Source organism: Sinocyclocheilus rhinocerous, unplaced genomic scaffold (assembly GCF_001515625.1).
Source record: "Sinocyclocheilus rhinocerous isolate Xijiao unplaced genomic scaffold, SAMN03320098_v1.1 scaffold2306, whole genome shotgun sequence".
In the NCBI taxonomy this organism is placed as follows: Eukaryota; Metazoa; Chordata; class Actinopteri; order Cypriniformes; family Cyprinidae; genus Sinocyclocheilus; species Sinocyclocheilus rhinocerous.
This window is the reverse complement of record NW_015639792.1, coordinates 469,575-485,368: the sequence shown is the minus strand read 5'-3', so window position 1 is coordinate 485,368 and position 15,794 is coordinate 469,575. Positions and strand designations below refer to the sequence as shown.

Here is a 15,794-nt window from a genome sequence, read left to right as displayed (position 1 = left end):
CACCTTCAATACCACGAATGAGGTGCTCTTGAGCAAGGCACCGAACCCCCAACTCCTCCCCGGGTGCAGCAGCATAAATGGCTGCCCACTGCTCCGGGTGTGTGTTCACGGTGTGTGTGTGTTCACTGCTGTGTGTGTGCACTTTGGATGGGTTAAATGCAGAGCACTAATTCCAAGTATGGGTCACCATACTTGGCCACATGTCACGTCACTTTATTTATATACTCTAGTGTGCATACAAAAATACAGAAAAAAGACAAAAGAAAAAAATAAGCGCAAAGATTGTATCTTTCCTTCCATATGACTTCATAGTAAATCATGTATATAAACTCAAATGCTACATACTAAAATACTTATTACTTACCTATTACTTTTTCTCCAAACAGTGAAATATGTCATTACCATTGCAGATTAACTAGCAGTCAACAAACTTGTGTGTACACTACATAAGAAAGTTTTTTTTTAGTTTTAAACAGTGCAACTGTTTAAAATAGAATGATTTCTAAAGGATCATGTGACACTGAAGACTAGAGTAATGGCTACTAAAAATTCAGTTTTACGGTAGCATTTTAAAATGTGTTCAAACAGGAAACAGTTTTTTCAAATTGTAATAATATTTCACAATATTACTGTCTTTACTGTAATTTTGATATATAAATTCAGCCTTGGTGGGCGTAAGAGTCTTCTTTCAAAAACATCACTTTCAAAAACATTAATCTTACCAGCCCCAAACGGTAGATTTTAATAATAATTATTTCTTTCTTTTTCTCTTTCTTTCTTTCTTTCTTTCTTTATCTATAAATAACTGTTTTACAGTTAACAAAAACTTAGTGGTTTGGTAATGATGCCAAATAAAGTTCTCTAAGCTGCATGACTCAAAATCTGAACAGATTTCAGAACACTATGCATCATACACCTGCTGACTTTGTAAATGGTTACAGAGAAAAACTGGGCAACATTCACTAAAAAATTGAGGATCACACACTATAGACTTTCAAGTAAACACTTAGACAAAAGGAAAAGGTTTATAATAGTCTACCTTTATACTGTGTATATATATATTTAAAAAATAGAAAGAAACAACAACAAAAAAAAACAACCTTTTTTCACATCATACTAAAGTTACACTATAACGTACCAAAATACCAAAAACTTTTTTTGGGGGGTCTCATGAGGATATTGCATGGCAGACATTAAAAGTATGAACAAGAGCAGAACATCTCAGTACTGCTTACCTAGCAGCTGTCGTTCCACTCTCTTCAGATTCTGGAGTATGGAGGAAATCTCCTGAGAGTGATCAAATAAAAATGAGTCAATAGAAAACCATCAATGGCTGCCAGAACTTAGATATAAGCAAATTAACTTTTCTAAACTTTTTATGAACTTTTCATTTTTTTTAATAATGTATCTGTAGCTTTTCATTTCAGTTTCTTAACACTGACGTGATTTTGGTTAAAATGATTATATAAATATTTTAGCAGTGAATGTTCAATTTTATGTTTGGCTGCTGTGGTCATTTGTGCTCCTCCACTGCTTCTTCATTTCAGAAGTTCCGCAATGTAAGTTCAGCATTACAGCGTTAGATTTACTGGCCTGCCACTGAGCAGAGGTGGTGCGCCTCAGGCCTAATCTGAACCGTGACAAACCATGAGTCAAAAGCTCAGTCTAATTAAACTGAGAGATCCTCAGCTGAAGCGGCTGTGATGTATGAACTCTGAAATCTACCAAAACATCCGGAGAGCTTTAACGTCAATGGATGAATAATCAATCTGATTCCAAAATCAATCAATCTATCTATCTATCTATCTATCTAATGTATATGTATGTATATATTTTGAATTTATTTATTAGCCTGAATTTGCTACCATGTTACTTACAACACACTTAACCATTAAATTCAGGCAAAGTGAGTTTTTTTCTTTAATTTTATTCATCGTACCCAAAACGACTTACAATGATTTACTTTTATCTAAAACAACAAACAAGAAAGGTAATTCTGGGATACATTTTTGTATCCTATGACCTATTTTTCTTTCATTTTTTGGATTATTTCAAACGAATTAAATATTTAATTTGAAATAAATAAATATGTTATTCTCACCTGATTAGAGGTCTTGAGGAGAGGCACCTCATTCTCTGCCTGCAGTTTGCTTTCAATCTCCTCCCACTTTCGGTCCTTGTCTTTGAATAAAATCCTGCATGAACGGTAATACATACAAATGTGGCCTTCCAAAAAACCTCCCAGAACTAAAACTATGAATGCTGCACATAATAAAAACATATCAAGTCAAGGTCAAAGATGCACAAGGATCGCTGTCATAAATATTCCCTGAAGACTTGCACATAAAATGCAAAGAATTCAAATAAAAAGGGGCAGTCAGTTGATTAAATTTTGAAATCAAACGGATTACACAATAATTGATTAAAATTATGAAAATATTTTTTAAATTATTACATAATCTTTTTTTTTAAATAATTAATGATAGTAAATTTACATTACATTCACAGTCTTTATAAAAACTAAAGCTATGCACATTTTCTGGGGTGCAAAAGCAGTGTACCTGATTTTGTTGGCTGTCTTTTCCAGGGCCTGTTTGATTTTTGCTGAGAGCTGGGAGACCGATGCCAACAGCAAACTGTCCAGCACACCCTGTGAATGCAGAATAAGCAGAGAGTGGCACTTTTGTTATGCTGTCACAGTAGGAAATAAGATGCATTAAGAGACACATGTTAAGATACCGCTTTCTGTTATAACAACAAATAAACACAGCGCCCTCTTGTGGAACATAAGTGACAAAATAAATTGGAGCTTCTAGTTCCAGTAACCGATCGTTTGGTAAACCTATACATTTTAAATTGGTTTGTTACCTATGCAGTATATGGATTTCAAGAACTACACAAATAAAATGTGTGTTTGTACAAACATCGAAAGTACATGTAACCACACATGATGAATACTCATTATTGCTAATTGATTTCACATAGTGGTAATCACAATTGGTCACTATATATAAAAGTGGGGGTGTAAACACTGGAAATTTCTTTCAACATGGAGCAGGATAGACAGCAAGGAATAGGAAGAGCTCGTGGACAAGCAATTATATCTGAAAAATAAAAACAAATTTGCCCATATGATTGGAGAGGATGTCTTCATTGATCCTTCACTTGATTACACATAAGATAGATATTATGGAAATTATAGATTCTGTAAAAGTTGGGTAATGTAAGTGTATTGCCTAATGTGAAAACTGTGTAATCTGTCTTTTACAGTACTGTAGCATACTAATTTCAGCACTAAGGCCGATTTGAAACACGTATCTTGTATTGTTTGCTATTAAATGAACTGATTGTTAAAAGTACTAAACTGAAAGAAGATCATACTGTTGTGTTTCGGTGATTAAACCAAATGTTGTCATTACATATTACAATAATCTTGTGTTTGAAACAGTGATTATGTGGACTGAAAATATGTGCAACTGAATAAAAGCATTACATCAGGTTTTGAAAGAATGACAAGCTGTGTTACAAGTGTGATCAGTTTGGATTTTTGTACTAAGAGTTTTGAAAAAGTACACCTTACTTGTGAAATTAGTACCAAAGCGATCAACAAAAACTGTAATCATGATGTTAACCAACAGGGTACAAGCTGTAAGATTTTTGAGATTCAGAAGATTGACCTCCTCTCTGCTCCAGGTCCTGCGGCGGATGGCGCGGGAATCCTGACTGCTCACAGCACCGCGAGATCTTAGTTCCACACCTCTGCCACTGATCTCTGGAGCGCTGCCCAGAACATCCTCAAACACACGGTCCTCAACCTGAGAGTGACAGAAAGATGATTGCTTATATCTCTGATTACACACTGCAGTAATCTTTTGTTATTTTCTACATTAAAAACGTCAAATAAACATCTAAAAATCCAGTATTTAAACAACGTTTGAATGCACTACTGGCAAAGCATGTCCACATGCATGCATTATTGTCATGCCTATCATCCTATATTCTAAAAATGAATAGCATTGAATCATGATCTCTTAAACCATCAACATGCCAGCACACATTTAATTAACTACTGAATTAATTCTGTGAACAATGCACAGTATGCAAAACCAAAGTCCTTCACAGCCTTGTCGATATGTATTGATATAGATCTCTACAGGCACCAAAGAATTAAATGGTCCATATACATATATAAAAGGCTCTGGTAATGATATTGTTGTATTCTCACTGAAGCTGCGGGAGCAGAGGAAGGACTAACAGAGTCAATCTCTCCGGCAACGTCATGAATCTCACGCGCTAACATGGCCAGATCTTTAGCCAGGTCTTGACTGATTCTGTAACAATCAAAAGAATACCAAAGATTAATGATCTAAATCAATCATTTACTAGATCAGTCCTTTGTATTATGAGTAAAAGTAGATTTTGCTTGTAATACAAAGATAGTTGATAAGACTTTTTAAGGCATAAGCAGTGATGGAGAGTAGCATCAAAGATGAAGAAGCTATTAGTGGTAGTTGGAGAGGAGAGAGCAGAACATGATCAGGAAAGGACCTGCAGTGCGGTTGCACCATATGTCGGATCGCTGCCCACAAGGCTACAGATCTGATACAAGCTATTAGTTTGAGTTTGAATCAGCTGGAGTTGTTCCAACATACACTGCTGTTCCAAAGTTTGGGGTTAGTAAGATTTGTTTTGGTAATACTTTACAATAAGGTTCATTAGTTAATGTTAATTAATGCATTAACTAATATTAACTAACAATTAGCAATACACTTGTTACAGTATTTATTCATCTTTGTTAATGTTAATTAAAAAAGTACAACTGTTCATTGTTAGTTCATGTTAGCTCAGGCCCATTAATATTAACAGACAAAACTTTGGATTCTAATAATGTATTAGTAAATGTTGCAATTAATATGAACTGAGATTAATACATACTTTGCAAGTATTTTTCATTGTTAATTCATGCTAACTAATGTAGTTAACAATTGGAACCTTACTGTTAAGTGCTACCGATTTGTTTTAAAGACATTAAAAGCAAAGATGTGTTAAATTGTGTGACAAGTGACAGTAAAGACATTTATAAGGTTACAAAACATTTCTATTTCAAATAAATGCTTTCTAATCAAAATAGTTTCCACAAAAATATTAAGCAGCACAACCAAGACACCAAAATGAGAACCAAATCAGCATATTAGAATGATTTATGAAGGATCATGTGATCATGTGGCTGCTGAAAATTGCATTTTAAAATATGTTAAAATAACAAATAGTTATTTTAAATTGTAATAATATTTTTACAACTGTTGTTACTGTATTCTTGATTCAATAAATGCAGCCTTGGTGAGCATAAGAAACTTCTTTCCAAAACTTGACAAATTTTACTGGCCCCAAATGTTTGAATGGTAGTATAAATGACTCTTTGCACGCTGAGAAAACACATGCACATCCAACAAAAACTCTTTTAAATAGAATTTTATGCTGGCTTCCTATAGAAATGTTTTGCTCTGACAGTACACAGTGAGGTAATGTCACATTATTATTACTACTGTATATCACCTCAATAGACAAACATGCACAACCAACTGCAATATGATACTTTTACACCTCTGTTGGGCATGTTTCTTTTTAATAAACAGGCAATTGAACAAATCACATTTTAGCTATATTTCTGAGTAGCTTGCCCAGCACTTGCTGTTAGTTATTACCTGGCGATCTCCTCACTGTGGGCGGTCCAATCTCTCATGTAATCATCCTGTTCTCTGCTAGACTGGTGTCGTAACATGGAGATGCCTCCAGGGCTGGGTGTTGCAGGGGCTGAACCCCCTAGCTGCGTCACCCGTGGAGCTATTGGACGCGGGCGAGTGTGTTGAGTGGGGTGACGGTTGGATCCATATTCATCCTCTGAGGTAGAAGCGTATTCGATAGGTACCCGGCGCCACCTTCCACCAGCTATAAGGAAGACGTATAACAGAACAAGATTGTTTAATTGAAACATTTTTAGCCAGTTATCCCTTCTAGTACATTTTTACCCAAAAGTCTGACCTGCAGGTGTACTTTGAACATATGGAGTACCAGGACACTTATCGGGCAGTTTGGAAGCGCTGTTAGCTCTTGCTCTGGGGACCGCAACAGAGGAAGAGGCCGCTGTAGAGCGGAGGCCAAGCCGCAGTGTGCTTTCTGGGGCAGGGCGTGGGACGAAGCCCCTGATCTTGCCTGATGTAGCTTCTGAGTCACTCCGAGCTGAAGGAGAGCCCACTCGTGGCCTCCGTGGCTGGGCAAGCGCTTCAATTCGAGAGAGGGTCCTGCGCCCAGCCGAAGGCCTCGATGCAGAACTGGCGGTAGAGACCTCTGAAGCAACAGACATACGATCGACATCAGCGATGTCGGTGTCAGAAGCTTCGCCCAGTCGTGCACGGCGAAGAAGAGAAGCCCGTGTGGGTCTGGGTCGTGGAAGGGTGGTTGGTTTAGAGCTGGTGGGTGCAGGAGCTACAGTCGTCTTTGCTCCTTTGGTTTTGCCACTTGTTGGCTCTGCCTTAGAGCTGGTATTTTGACCCCAACCCTGAGGTCGTTTCACCGAAGCGTCATGGATTAGAGAAGAGCTCAAGTCATCGTCTGTCAGGTCGAGAGACGTCCAAGCCCTGGAACTAGAGGGTTGAGCTTTGCCTTTTCTTTCTGTGGCACTGGTGTTTTTATTGGTTGTTTCACGGCCTGAACCTCCAGCTGATCTTTTCCTTTGGGCTGTCTTGCGCCCTCCTTCTCCTCCGGCTTGGCTGACTGTGCTTGTCGTATCAATGTCAGATTCAGGTGATACAGACCCCTCCAGGGAGTAGCTCAGTGGGTCTGCAAGGTCTGATAAAGTGGTTTCCAGAAAAGCAGCCACAGCCTCTGAGTCTTTTAGCATGGTGGCAGCATCAATGCCCTCATTGATGACTCCCATTTCCCTGGGATGGGTTGGGGCACTGGGCCCATCGATGCAAGGTATGAGTTCTAGGGGGACATTTGCACTCGGCTGCTCCACTGTAAAGCTCTCTTGCCTCAGTAGCGGCTTGTCTGTCTTCTCTCGGTCCTCATCTACTTTCTTTCGTCTCCCATCATCTTGTTTCTTCTCGATCTGTGTAGCTTGAGCTCCTTGTTGACTGACTTTACTCTGGATTCTGGGCGGAGTTGGCTTGTTCACTTTGCACCGGTCTACGTCTGTGCTAGCTGAAGTCATTCCTGAAACTCTTTGCCCAGTTTTAGAGATTCTATTGAGCTGATCTACTTTCTCCTGAACTTCTAGATCCTGTTTCTCTGATGAAGGGACTTTCTGCCTGGATTGGCTCCGTGTGCCCTCAGGAGTCAGTGGATCCATAGCAGAATCTTCAGAGGGAAGCTGCGGGAGGGTCCTTCTTTTACGTTCAGATGCACTGATATCAGCTGTTGAAAAAAAGGAAATCTGTCAAAATCTAACTGTAATACAAAACCAAAGTGTTTTAGATGTTTGACAGCCCTTGAACCTTTTTCATCTGAGGGAAGCATGGTGGGTTCAGCCCCGGATCCCTCAGGATCGGTCCGTATATGGCTTGCAGCTAGACTAGCCCACTGTGAGACCCACCTTGGACCGCCTACTACAACCAAGTCATCTGGTAGCACCTTAAAATAAGAATGGACGGTAATTTTGAGCTTTTTTTAATCTGAGAAACAAATGATTGAGACAACTTGGAAAGATTTGTTGTTCCAAGAAGACCACATAGTGTCTTTTGAAACTGATATCGAATATCTTCAAGGATTTTATAATGTCTTCAGAAATGTATGCCAGTTATTACTGATATACCTCTGCACCGACATAACCAGCTTGTCTGGTTTCCATTGCCCCAGATCTTGGACAGATGGTTCCTCTATCTCTCTGGTCTTTTGGAAAACGCAGTTTAGTCAGGGCTTGGTTATCCTCCACCCCAAAAACCTGAAACATAGCTCACAGCATCATTATTGCATATCAGCAACTGACTGACTGCTATTTTACAAAGGATTCCAAGTCTATCACTTTTGACATCTTCAAGCATAAAAGAAAACATAATTTCTAAGCTTCTGCAGGTCTACCTTATCAATCATACGCCTGGCCTCTTCCTCCTCAGCACTGCCATTTTCCAGCTCAATGGTGTAGGTCCCTCTATCACTTTGGTCATCTATATGTCCCCTATTTGGTGTCTCTTGAGACACAGTGCTTTGCTCTCTGGGCACGTTGTCTTTCTGTGGCGAAGAACGGTGAGCTCTTTTGCCAACTTCACCCCTTACTGGTGCCATCTTTTTAGCTGCAGATGATGGTTTGTGCTGGAAGAGATCTTCCCTCCCACAGAAAGGCCCTTCTGTCCTCTGCACGCCCTGCCTTCCTTGGTAACGCTCCTGCAGGAACGCCCTCCGGCTACTGAGCTGCTCTCCCAGTGCATTCTCTGAGTCACTCTGTGTGCCATCCTCATGTTTACTGCCTGGAAAAGAAGGAGAGAAACATACAGAAGGATGGTCGAAAGCAAGTGACCAATCGCTTGTGACTGCAGCCAATGGCATTTCATCATTCATAGGTCAAAGATATTCCAATCATTTTTTGTCAGCATCTATTAATTTATTAAAAAATACACAAAAATGCAATTCTTTCATACAATAAATTATTCCTCATTTCTGAACAAAAATGTATTTAGCTTTATAAAGGGTGTCATTTAGTAAAAAAAATTAAAAGTGTCACAACTGTCCTGATATTGATAAAGAATGCTTCATTAAAAAATATGAAATTAATAAAACCTCTAATAAAATTCTTAATTAAGGAAAACAAAACTGTTAGACTACTAACTACTGTACAGAAGACACATGCAGACCTTTGTGGCTCTGTGTCACAGACTCTTAAAATATACTGTAAAAAATCAGTGACATTTACAATAAAATTGCGGCAGCTATGGTTGCCAGAACTTTACCGTAAAAAATATGGTAGCAACATTTTAGGTTTTACAGACTTATCTTAAAATCACAGTAAAAAAATAAAAACAGTATTTAATTTACTGATATAATGTTAATATACCAACGTACTGAAGAACTAAAACCTGTTGTGTACCATTGTAATACACTGACAGCCACCAAAAGAAAACGAAAACGATGAAAAAGTCACATGATAAATCAAAGCTCATCGCAAGCAGCTCTTACAATCTGAGAAGGGAAATATTTATATATAGAAGGTGCACAGTGTCATTCACACAAATACTAAACACCATCATGGTAACACGCATGATACTGAAATAATGCAATATACATGCAGGAAACAGTTATTTTGACGGAAAAACATCAAATATAGAGTGTCATGCAGGAAATTGTGGGAATGTCAATTTATGGTTTTTCACTGTAAATTATACAATGACTTGTTATTTTTCCCTTCTAAAAACCGTAATTTTAACAGTATCTTGCTGTAAAATTATATTAAATGTAATTACAGTTATTCACTACAGAAATTACTGTTAACCAATTAACAGGTTTTTACTGTAGCATTTTTACAGTCTATTACTGTTAAAATCACAATCATTTTTTACAGTGTATCAGATAATTTGACTTTTTTTTAAATGACAAGACAAGGTTATTTCCAGTTGTAAAATGTCATGTGGTGCAACTCATCAGACAAGGTAATGATATGTATGTATTAAATTGGTATTATGTATTATACATTATGTTACATATTATATTTAAAATTCATCATATTTAATTTTTTGTTACTTTTTACCTTGAAATATATGTTTTAAAACATCTAGACACTTTTATTATTCATTTCTGACCCTTATACACAGCATCATCCGAACAGACTCAACAGTAACTCCTCACTACTTCACCTTACCTCTAAGACTCCTCAGCTGAACCGGCACATCACTCTTCACGCTGTCTCCATCATCCTCAGCAACAGATTCAGAGTGAGCTAATGGCAGCTCATTCTGTGCCAGCCAGTCTGCCACCTTTACCTCCGCTGCCACCATGGCAGCCTGCAAGGCACTCAGCTCCTCCCCTGCCCCCCTTTTCGGCCGCTGTTGATGGTCTTGAGATCCCTTTGAATTTCGCTCTTTGCCCTTCCCTGAAGCCACTGTGTCAAACTCTATAGTGAAGGAGGCATGTCCATGTGCTCCGCCCTCCGACGCGGGGATTGTGGAAGCTGAGGCAACTGCCTCTAAACTAGTAGGGAGGCTTTCGCCTGTGTCTCCCCCTACTGGAGGAGTCTCCTTACAGGGGATCTCAAAGTAGCTTGGTTCCTGGGTCCCTAAATTCGGCGTTGTAGATCCTGGCCCTACCTGAGGCTTTGTTGCAGTTTCCTTACGGCCTGCATGAACGCATAGTAAAATTAAATTCATGAAATCTGACCAAATTAACTTGACAACAATGTACACTCTCAGAAAAAAGGTACAAATGCTGTCACTGGGCCAGTTCCTTTTCAAAAGATGCACCTTTGTGCCCAGTGTTGGGGTAACGCATTACAAGTAACGCGAGTTACGTAATCAGATTACTTTTTTCAAGTAACTAGTAAAGTAACGCATTACTTTTTAATTTACAAGAGAATATCTGAGTTACTTTTTCAAATAAGTAACGCAAGTTACTTTTTTTTCCAATTTATTGATTGACAGCTCTCCTGTCTCCATGTTGAGAGAAATCAGATGTTACTGTAGTTCTAAAATAAATATGAATATGCATTAATTCATCTCACTCACTCACAAAAAAATTTCCTTCAGAAATCATTCTAAAATGCTGATTTGATGCTCAAGAAACATATCAATGTTGAAAATAGTTGTGTTGCTTAATATTTTTGTGGAAACTGTGATACTTTTTTTTTTTTTGATGATTTTTTGATAAATAGAAAATTCCACAAAAGAAACAGCATTTATTTAAAATAAAAATCTTTTGAATATTATAAATGTCTTAATGTCACTTTGGATCAGTTTAATGCATCCTTGCAGAATAAAGCTATTAATTTCTTAAACCCCAAATTTTCGAACGCTTCTGTTAAGCTGCATTTTTATTACCTTCAGTGCTTCCTCTGGAACATGTAACTCTCCACGCACAGCAGTGAATAGGTTGGTATGTAAGATGGATTAAGGAGAAAACAATATATATATACAGTATATAGAAATGCAAATGCATCAAAAGAATTGGTCCAATCATTATTACATAGTACACTATATACTTTTGTCTTTGCATAGCAAATATGTTATACTGTGGTTGTATAAACCAACTAAAGTGTAACAAATCAAACCAAACAATCAAAATGTGATTTATTTTGCACATGAAAGGATATCGTAACCAAACCGTAGCTTGTCACCCATTTTCAAAGTAATATACTGATGTTCCTGTATACGTACATCATTAACAAACGTCTACAGAAGAGAAAAGGAGGTCAGCTTTCACCATATGCTTTCCATCATACCAGTGAAGACAAAATTAATATCTATTATGAATGGACACATTTCTCACCCCATTCAAGCTGCCCAGGTCTTTAACTTTATGTTCATCCGTAGCTACTTCATAATTGATGACAGCATGCTGCTTGTCTACACTACGAGACTGGAATTTAAAGAAAAGATAACGCATTGTGGGAATAAATAATACGCTGTATAACAGATTAATGGATGCTGGTTCTAGTTGAAGGTGGGCTGGAGGAAATTATGTTTGAATTCTGAGCAAATTTCTGCATGGCACTTTACACAAATAGAGTACAAAATAAGTGATCGCTTAACTTGTTTGGCACCAGTTTTCTCATAAATTAAAGAAAAATTGTTTTGGTAACAAGATTGATTGGGAGTGCGTGAAAACATTCGATTGGTTTGCCTACTTTTCATGGTATGTTAATTTCATGTTAGATAATGTGCTATGTTAGATAAAAGCTTCAGAGAACAAAAGACATGGGTGACACCAAAGTATACCCTGTTTGTGGAAAGTGCCGTACAGTATGCACAGTTATGGATTCAGGGAGAACTGACTCTAACCTTGAAGGGACAATGATTCTCCTGCTTGTGTATGAGTAACAGTGATCAAGTTACCTGTAGCATAAGCTCACAGTCGTCCCGTCCCACGAAGATCATTTCCCGGGGAAGGCGGTGCCTTGTTCCCCCACCACTCACCAAGAACCAGGATGTCAAACTCATCTTGACTTAACCAGGCCTCCTCTTTTCCTCCTGATCTCTCTTTAGGTCATTCTGCTGACAGGTCATAGAATAACCGCTGCCAACATTGACCAGTAAATGAATTAGACAAGCTCAACTCAACTTGCGTTAGGTGAATATAGAGAAAATAAAGTAATGTATCTACTGTACAACGCCAACACCATCAACATATGAGCCTAGTCTTAAAGGGGTCATATGATGTGATTTCAAGTTAGATAAGATCCCTGAAGTTGCAAAGACTAAAGTCTGTGTTTTTTGAACATTAAAGCATGTCAACATATTCTGTTACACCAAATACACAAAACAATGATCTTTAAAAAAGCATCATATGACCCCTTTAACTAAGACAATAATGGAGCCATACAGCTTAGCATGAGCAATGCATTTCATAAGTTTGTTTTATTTAAAGAGTAGTCCATGAGGCTAAATACACCCCGTGGAAGTGAATTCCTCCATTCCTGAAAAAAATAGGATAATTTATTGCCCAGCACCAGACAAGCAGCTGACTCCTCTAACAACTTAAACAATGTACCTCTCTCTTCTTTAAGGCTTTCAATATTTTGAGCAATTATAAATGTGCCTTTCAACCAGTGAAGGGGAACGAAGAGAATCTAAAATGAGTATTGCTTACCTAAACCTATACCAATAACAAAGTGCTTAGTAACAAAACCACCCCGCGAATCATTTTCCCAAACAATATTTCAGCAATCACATCGCCTGTTTGGTTATCTAGAATCAAAAGGCCTCATTCGTGATGTCCTGTTCATGAACGAGTTCTTTTGAACCGTTTCTTCTCCGTGAAACTTTTGAGCCAGTTCACCAAATCGGGCTGAATCGTTTGAATCAGTGGCTCGCGAATAATTCGGACACTTTACTCACGCACTGAATCGTTTCGAACGCTTTCTCATTTCTGTTTCAGATACGTGTAGTACTCAGAGAACAAAAGAGCGCTGGTTTATGTGGATAGGCGATTAAAACAAAGTGCAAAAAATGTCCTCTTTGCTCGTGATGAAGTCCAGATCTTTGTGGCTTGTGAACGACTCTGTAACCTACTAAAGGTAAGGACATATCTAAATATTTTTGTATTAATCACCAACAGCAAACAAAAATTCAAATGGAATTACAATTGTTTTTTGCTACCTGGTAGTAGCCTACCATCGTATTACCATCTAACTGATACAATGTTGAATGTTTGCTTGACAAAACTTTGGGAATAGAACTTGTGTTGAAATTGCAGTTGAATTAGCCTACTTTGCCACAGAATTCCAATTCAACTTCCTGTTGGATGAGGCCAGTTCAATTTAAATTCCAAAATCATGTTTTGAAAGGGAGCCACCAATACTGCAGGCTGACCAACCATGGGACACTGCATAGTGAAAAGTGATATGACCCAATATGACTGTAGCAATCCACAAGATACAAATAAGGGAGCATGTCAAGAAGATGATTTATCAGAAAAATGAGACCAATTATCAATACATTGTCATTACATCTTCCCGTTGCTGTAATGCCAGAACTTCCATTCTCATTTCTGTAATGCGAAAAATGTATAATTTATAGAATGCATAAATATAAATATAAGTAAATAAATATCACATAAAAAGCTTCGTACGCCTGATTTTATTTTATGGAAATGTAGCGTGGTTTTTTAGCCTTTGAGCGTAAACATTTCGGTTAGAATCACCTGATATGCATATGTGCATCATCATCATCATCCTCTAAAGAAGCAGCGCATCATTTGCTTGTGAGCGAAGCGTCAGTCTCCGCCTTTGCCCTCCAGCATTGGCCTTGTTCTGCACCGGTAATCACAGATCTGATGGTTATTCTAAGAGACAGTCGCTCAATACACCCAGCGCATATTTTAATATACGCTTCTCATAACGGTGCGCTTTTATTTAGCTACACTATAACGCTCATGAAGAGAAGCAGCCCATAGCCTATATCGACGCATGTATATGCCTAAATGTTTTTAAATAAATAAGCGTGCTGCTGTTTTCATGACGCCGTTAGAGACCTCCAGTCCGTAATAGGCCAGATCGGTCGCCTCTAGAGCTCATGACAGCCAATTACTCATTTCCATCATGCAAAATATTTGCTCTTAAAATTAAAACCGTATATGTTCATTAAAATTTTGGTTAGTGTATAAAACACGGTGCATCACTTACCTAATAAATCCCAATGTATTTATTCCATAAATGACATCCGTCTGCTCTTTTGCGCGGAGCAGCGCTGCTCTGCCCATCCCAGTCTGAGGTGCAGCTGCGCGTCTTGACGCACGGTGGCGCTGCGGCGTCAAGAAAGAAAAGATGACAAGCGCTCCTTGTGGTCAGCATGGATGATTTTAATGGTTGTGCTCAGTTGTGTGTATGCGTTTGTCAGTATTTAGACATAAGAAATTAATGCAGAATTATAGCCGGAAGAAGGCTATAAGCAACTTTTTTTTATTATTTCAACAATTTTTCAATGTATTAGCCTAAAAACAAGACCTAGAGATTTGAATAACAACGACAACAAAAGAAAAATAAACATGTACAATTAAACAAATACAACACGTTTATATATATATATATATATATATAAAAAAAAGAATCGTTCACAACCTTCTCAATATAAAACAGCATGTACAAAGCGACAGCGTGGTAGGCTATTCCAACTAATTGTTTAAAAAAAAAGAAAAAGATTTGTAAAACAACACAACACAACAGCACGGAATCAACAACAACAAAAATAACAATAAAATACAAAATAAAGATTATTGGTATCTTTATTTGGTTTTGCTGTGTATAGCCTATATTAATAGGTCATTCCGATGCTTCAGCTGTTCGCTTCGCTATTGATGAATTAGACAATAAATTAATACTTTTTTATTAAGTCACCGAACACTAGATGGCGAAATTGTACATGACACTTGGGTTGATTTCCCCAAATATGTCAACAATAAACCATATATCCTTACTATCCAACATGATTTTTCATTCATTTCTATTTCTTTGACACTCCATTGATTAAAGGGTTTGTATTTTCTTGTAAATTTCATATTTTGTGTTGACATCTATTTATTTAATTTCATCACTTCATCAGGCCTCTTTCATACAGTATGCAACACCTGATTTAATAAACGTTTCTAAATGAAAATGAGTAAATGAAAAGCAGCCAACAAGTGTCCAGCATATGTGGGAACTATTTCAAGACTGCCAGAACAACGCCAAGATGCAGAGTTTGCAAAACAGCAAGAACAGAGAGATTTGTTAAGGATTAGGCCTATTACCCCCAAATGTTGAAAATAATAATAAATAAGAAAGGCACTGTTCTCACTTATAAGCGAGCAGCGCAAAAATAAATAAATAATGCACAAGAGGACGGCAAGTTGAATGTTTTTTGACTTGTGCTGAACCATGTTCATATACATCTGCAAAAGTTAGCAGCAAATATAAATTATTAATTAAAAATTGCACTGTTTTCTATTATTAACAAAAAAGGTGCATTTTATTTGAAGAAAACCACTGAGCCACTGAATCCAAAAGGGTCATTTTGACCCCTTTTTATCCTTCATGCATTTATGTTTTTGGTTCTATTCTAAACAGACACCCGTATATCTCTCTCTCTCTCTCTCTCTCTCTCTCTCTCTCTCTCTCT

At 37.7% G+C, this 15,794-nt stretch overlaps 1 protein-coding gene across 1 annotated transcript in view; it reads right to left on the bottom strand.

Moving 5' to 3' along the window:
- The window catches only part of LOC107752112 (centrosomal protein of 170 kDa-like), a 16,523-nt gene extending 2,125 nt beyond the window's left edge, over positions 1-14,398 (bottom strand). Inside the window, exons 1-16 of the mRNA XM_016567977.1 lie at positions 14,324-14,398; positions 12,036-12,191; positions 11,470-11,559; positions 11,294-11,372; positions 11,022-11,080; positions 9,851-10,373; positions 8,080-8,465; positions 7,814-7,942; positions 7,497-7,632; positions 6,043-7,416; positions 5,706-5,949; positions 4,226-4,331; positions 3,678-3,815; positions 2,562-2,650; positions 2,102-2,195; positions 1,236-1,287 (exon numbers count right to left, since the gene is read on the bottom strand). Coding sequence (XP_016423463.1) covers positions 1,236-1,287; positions 2,102-2,195; positions 2,562-2,650; positions 3,678-3,815; positions 4,226-4,331; positions 5,706-5,949; positions 6,043-7,416; positions 7,497-7,632; positions 7,814-7,942; positions 8,080-8,465; positions 9,851-10,373; positions 11,022-11,080; positions 11,294-11,372; positions 11,470-11,559; positions 12,036-12,140 — 3,604 coding nt within the window. The 5' untranslated portion in view covers positions 12,141-12,191; positions 14,324-14,398. The remainder of the gene's footprint in view (positions 1-1,235; positions 1,288-2,101; positions 2,196-2,561; positions 2,651-3,677; positions 3,816-4,225; positions 4,332-5,705; positions 5,950-6,042; positions 7,417-7,496; positions 7,633-7,813; positions 7,943-8,079; positions 8,466-9,850; positions 10,374-11,021; positions 11,081-11,293; positions 11,373-11,469; positions 11,560-12,035; positions 12,192-14,323) is intronic.
- Between the last annotated feature and the right edge of the window lie 1,396 nt (positions 14,399-15,794).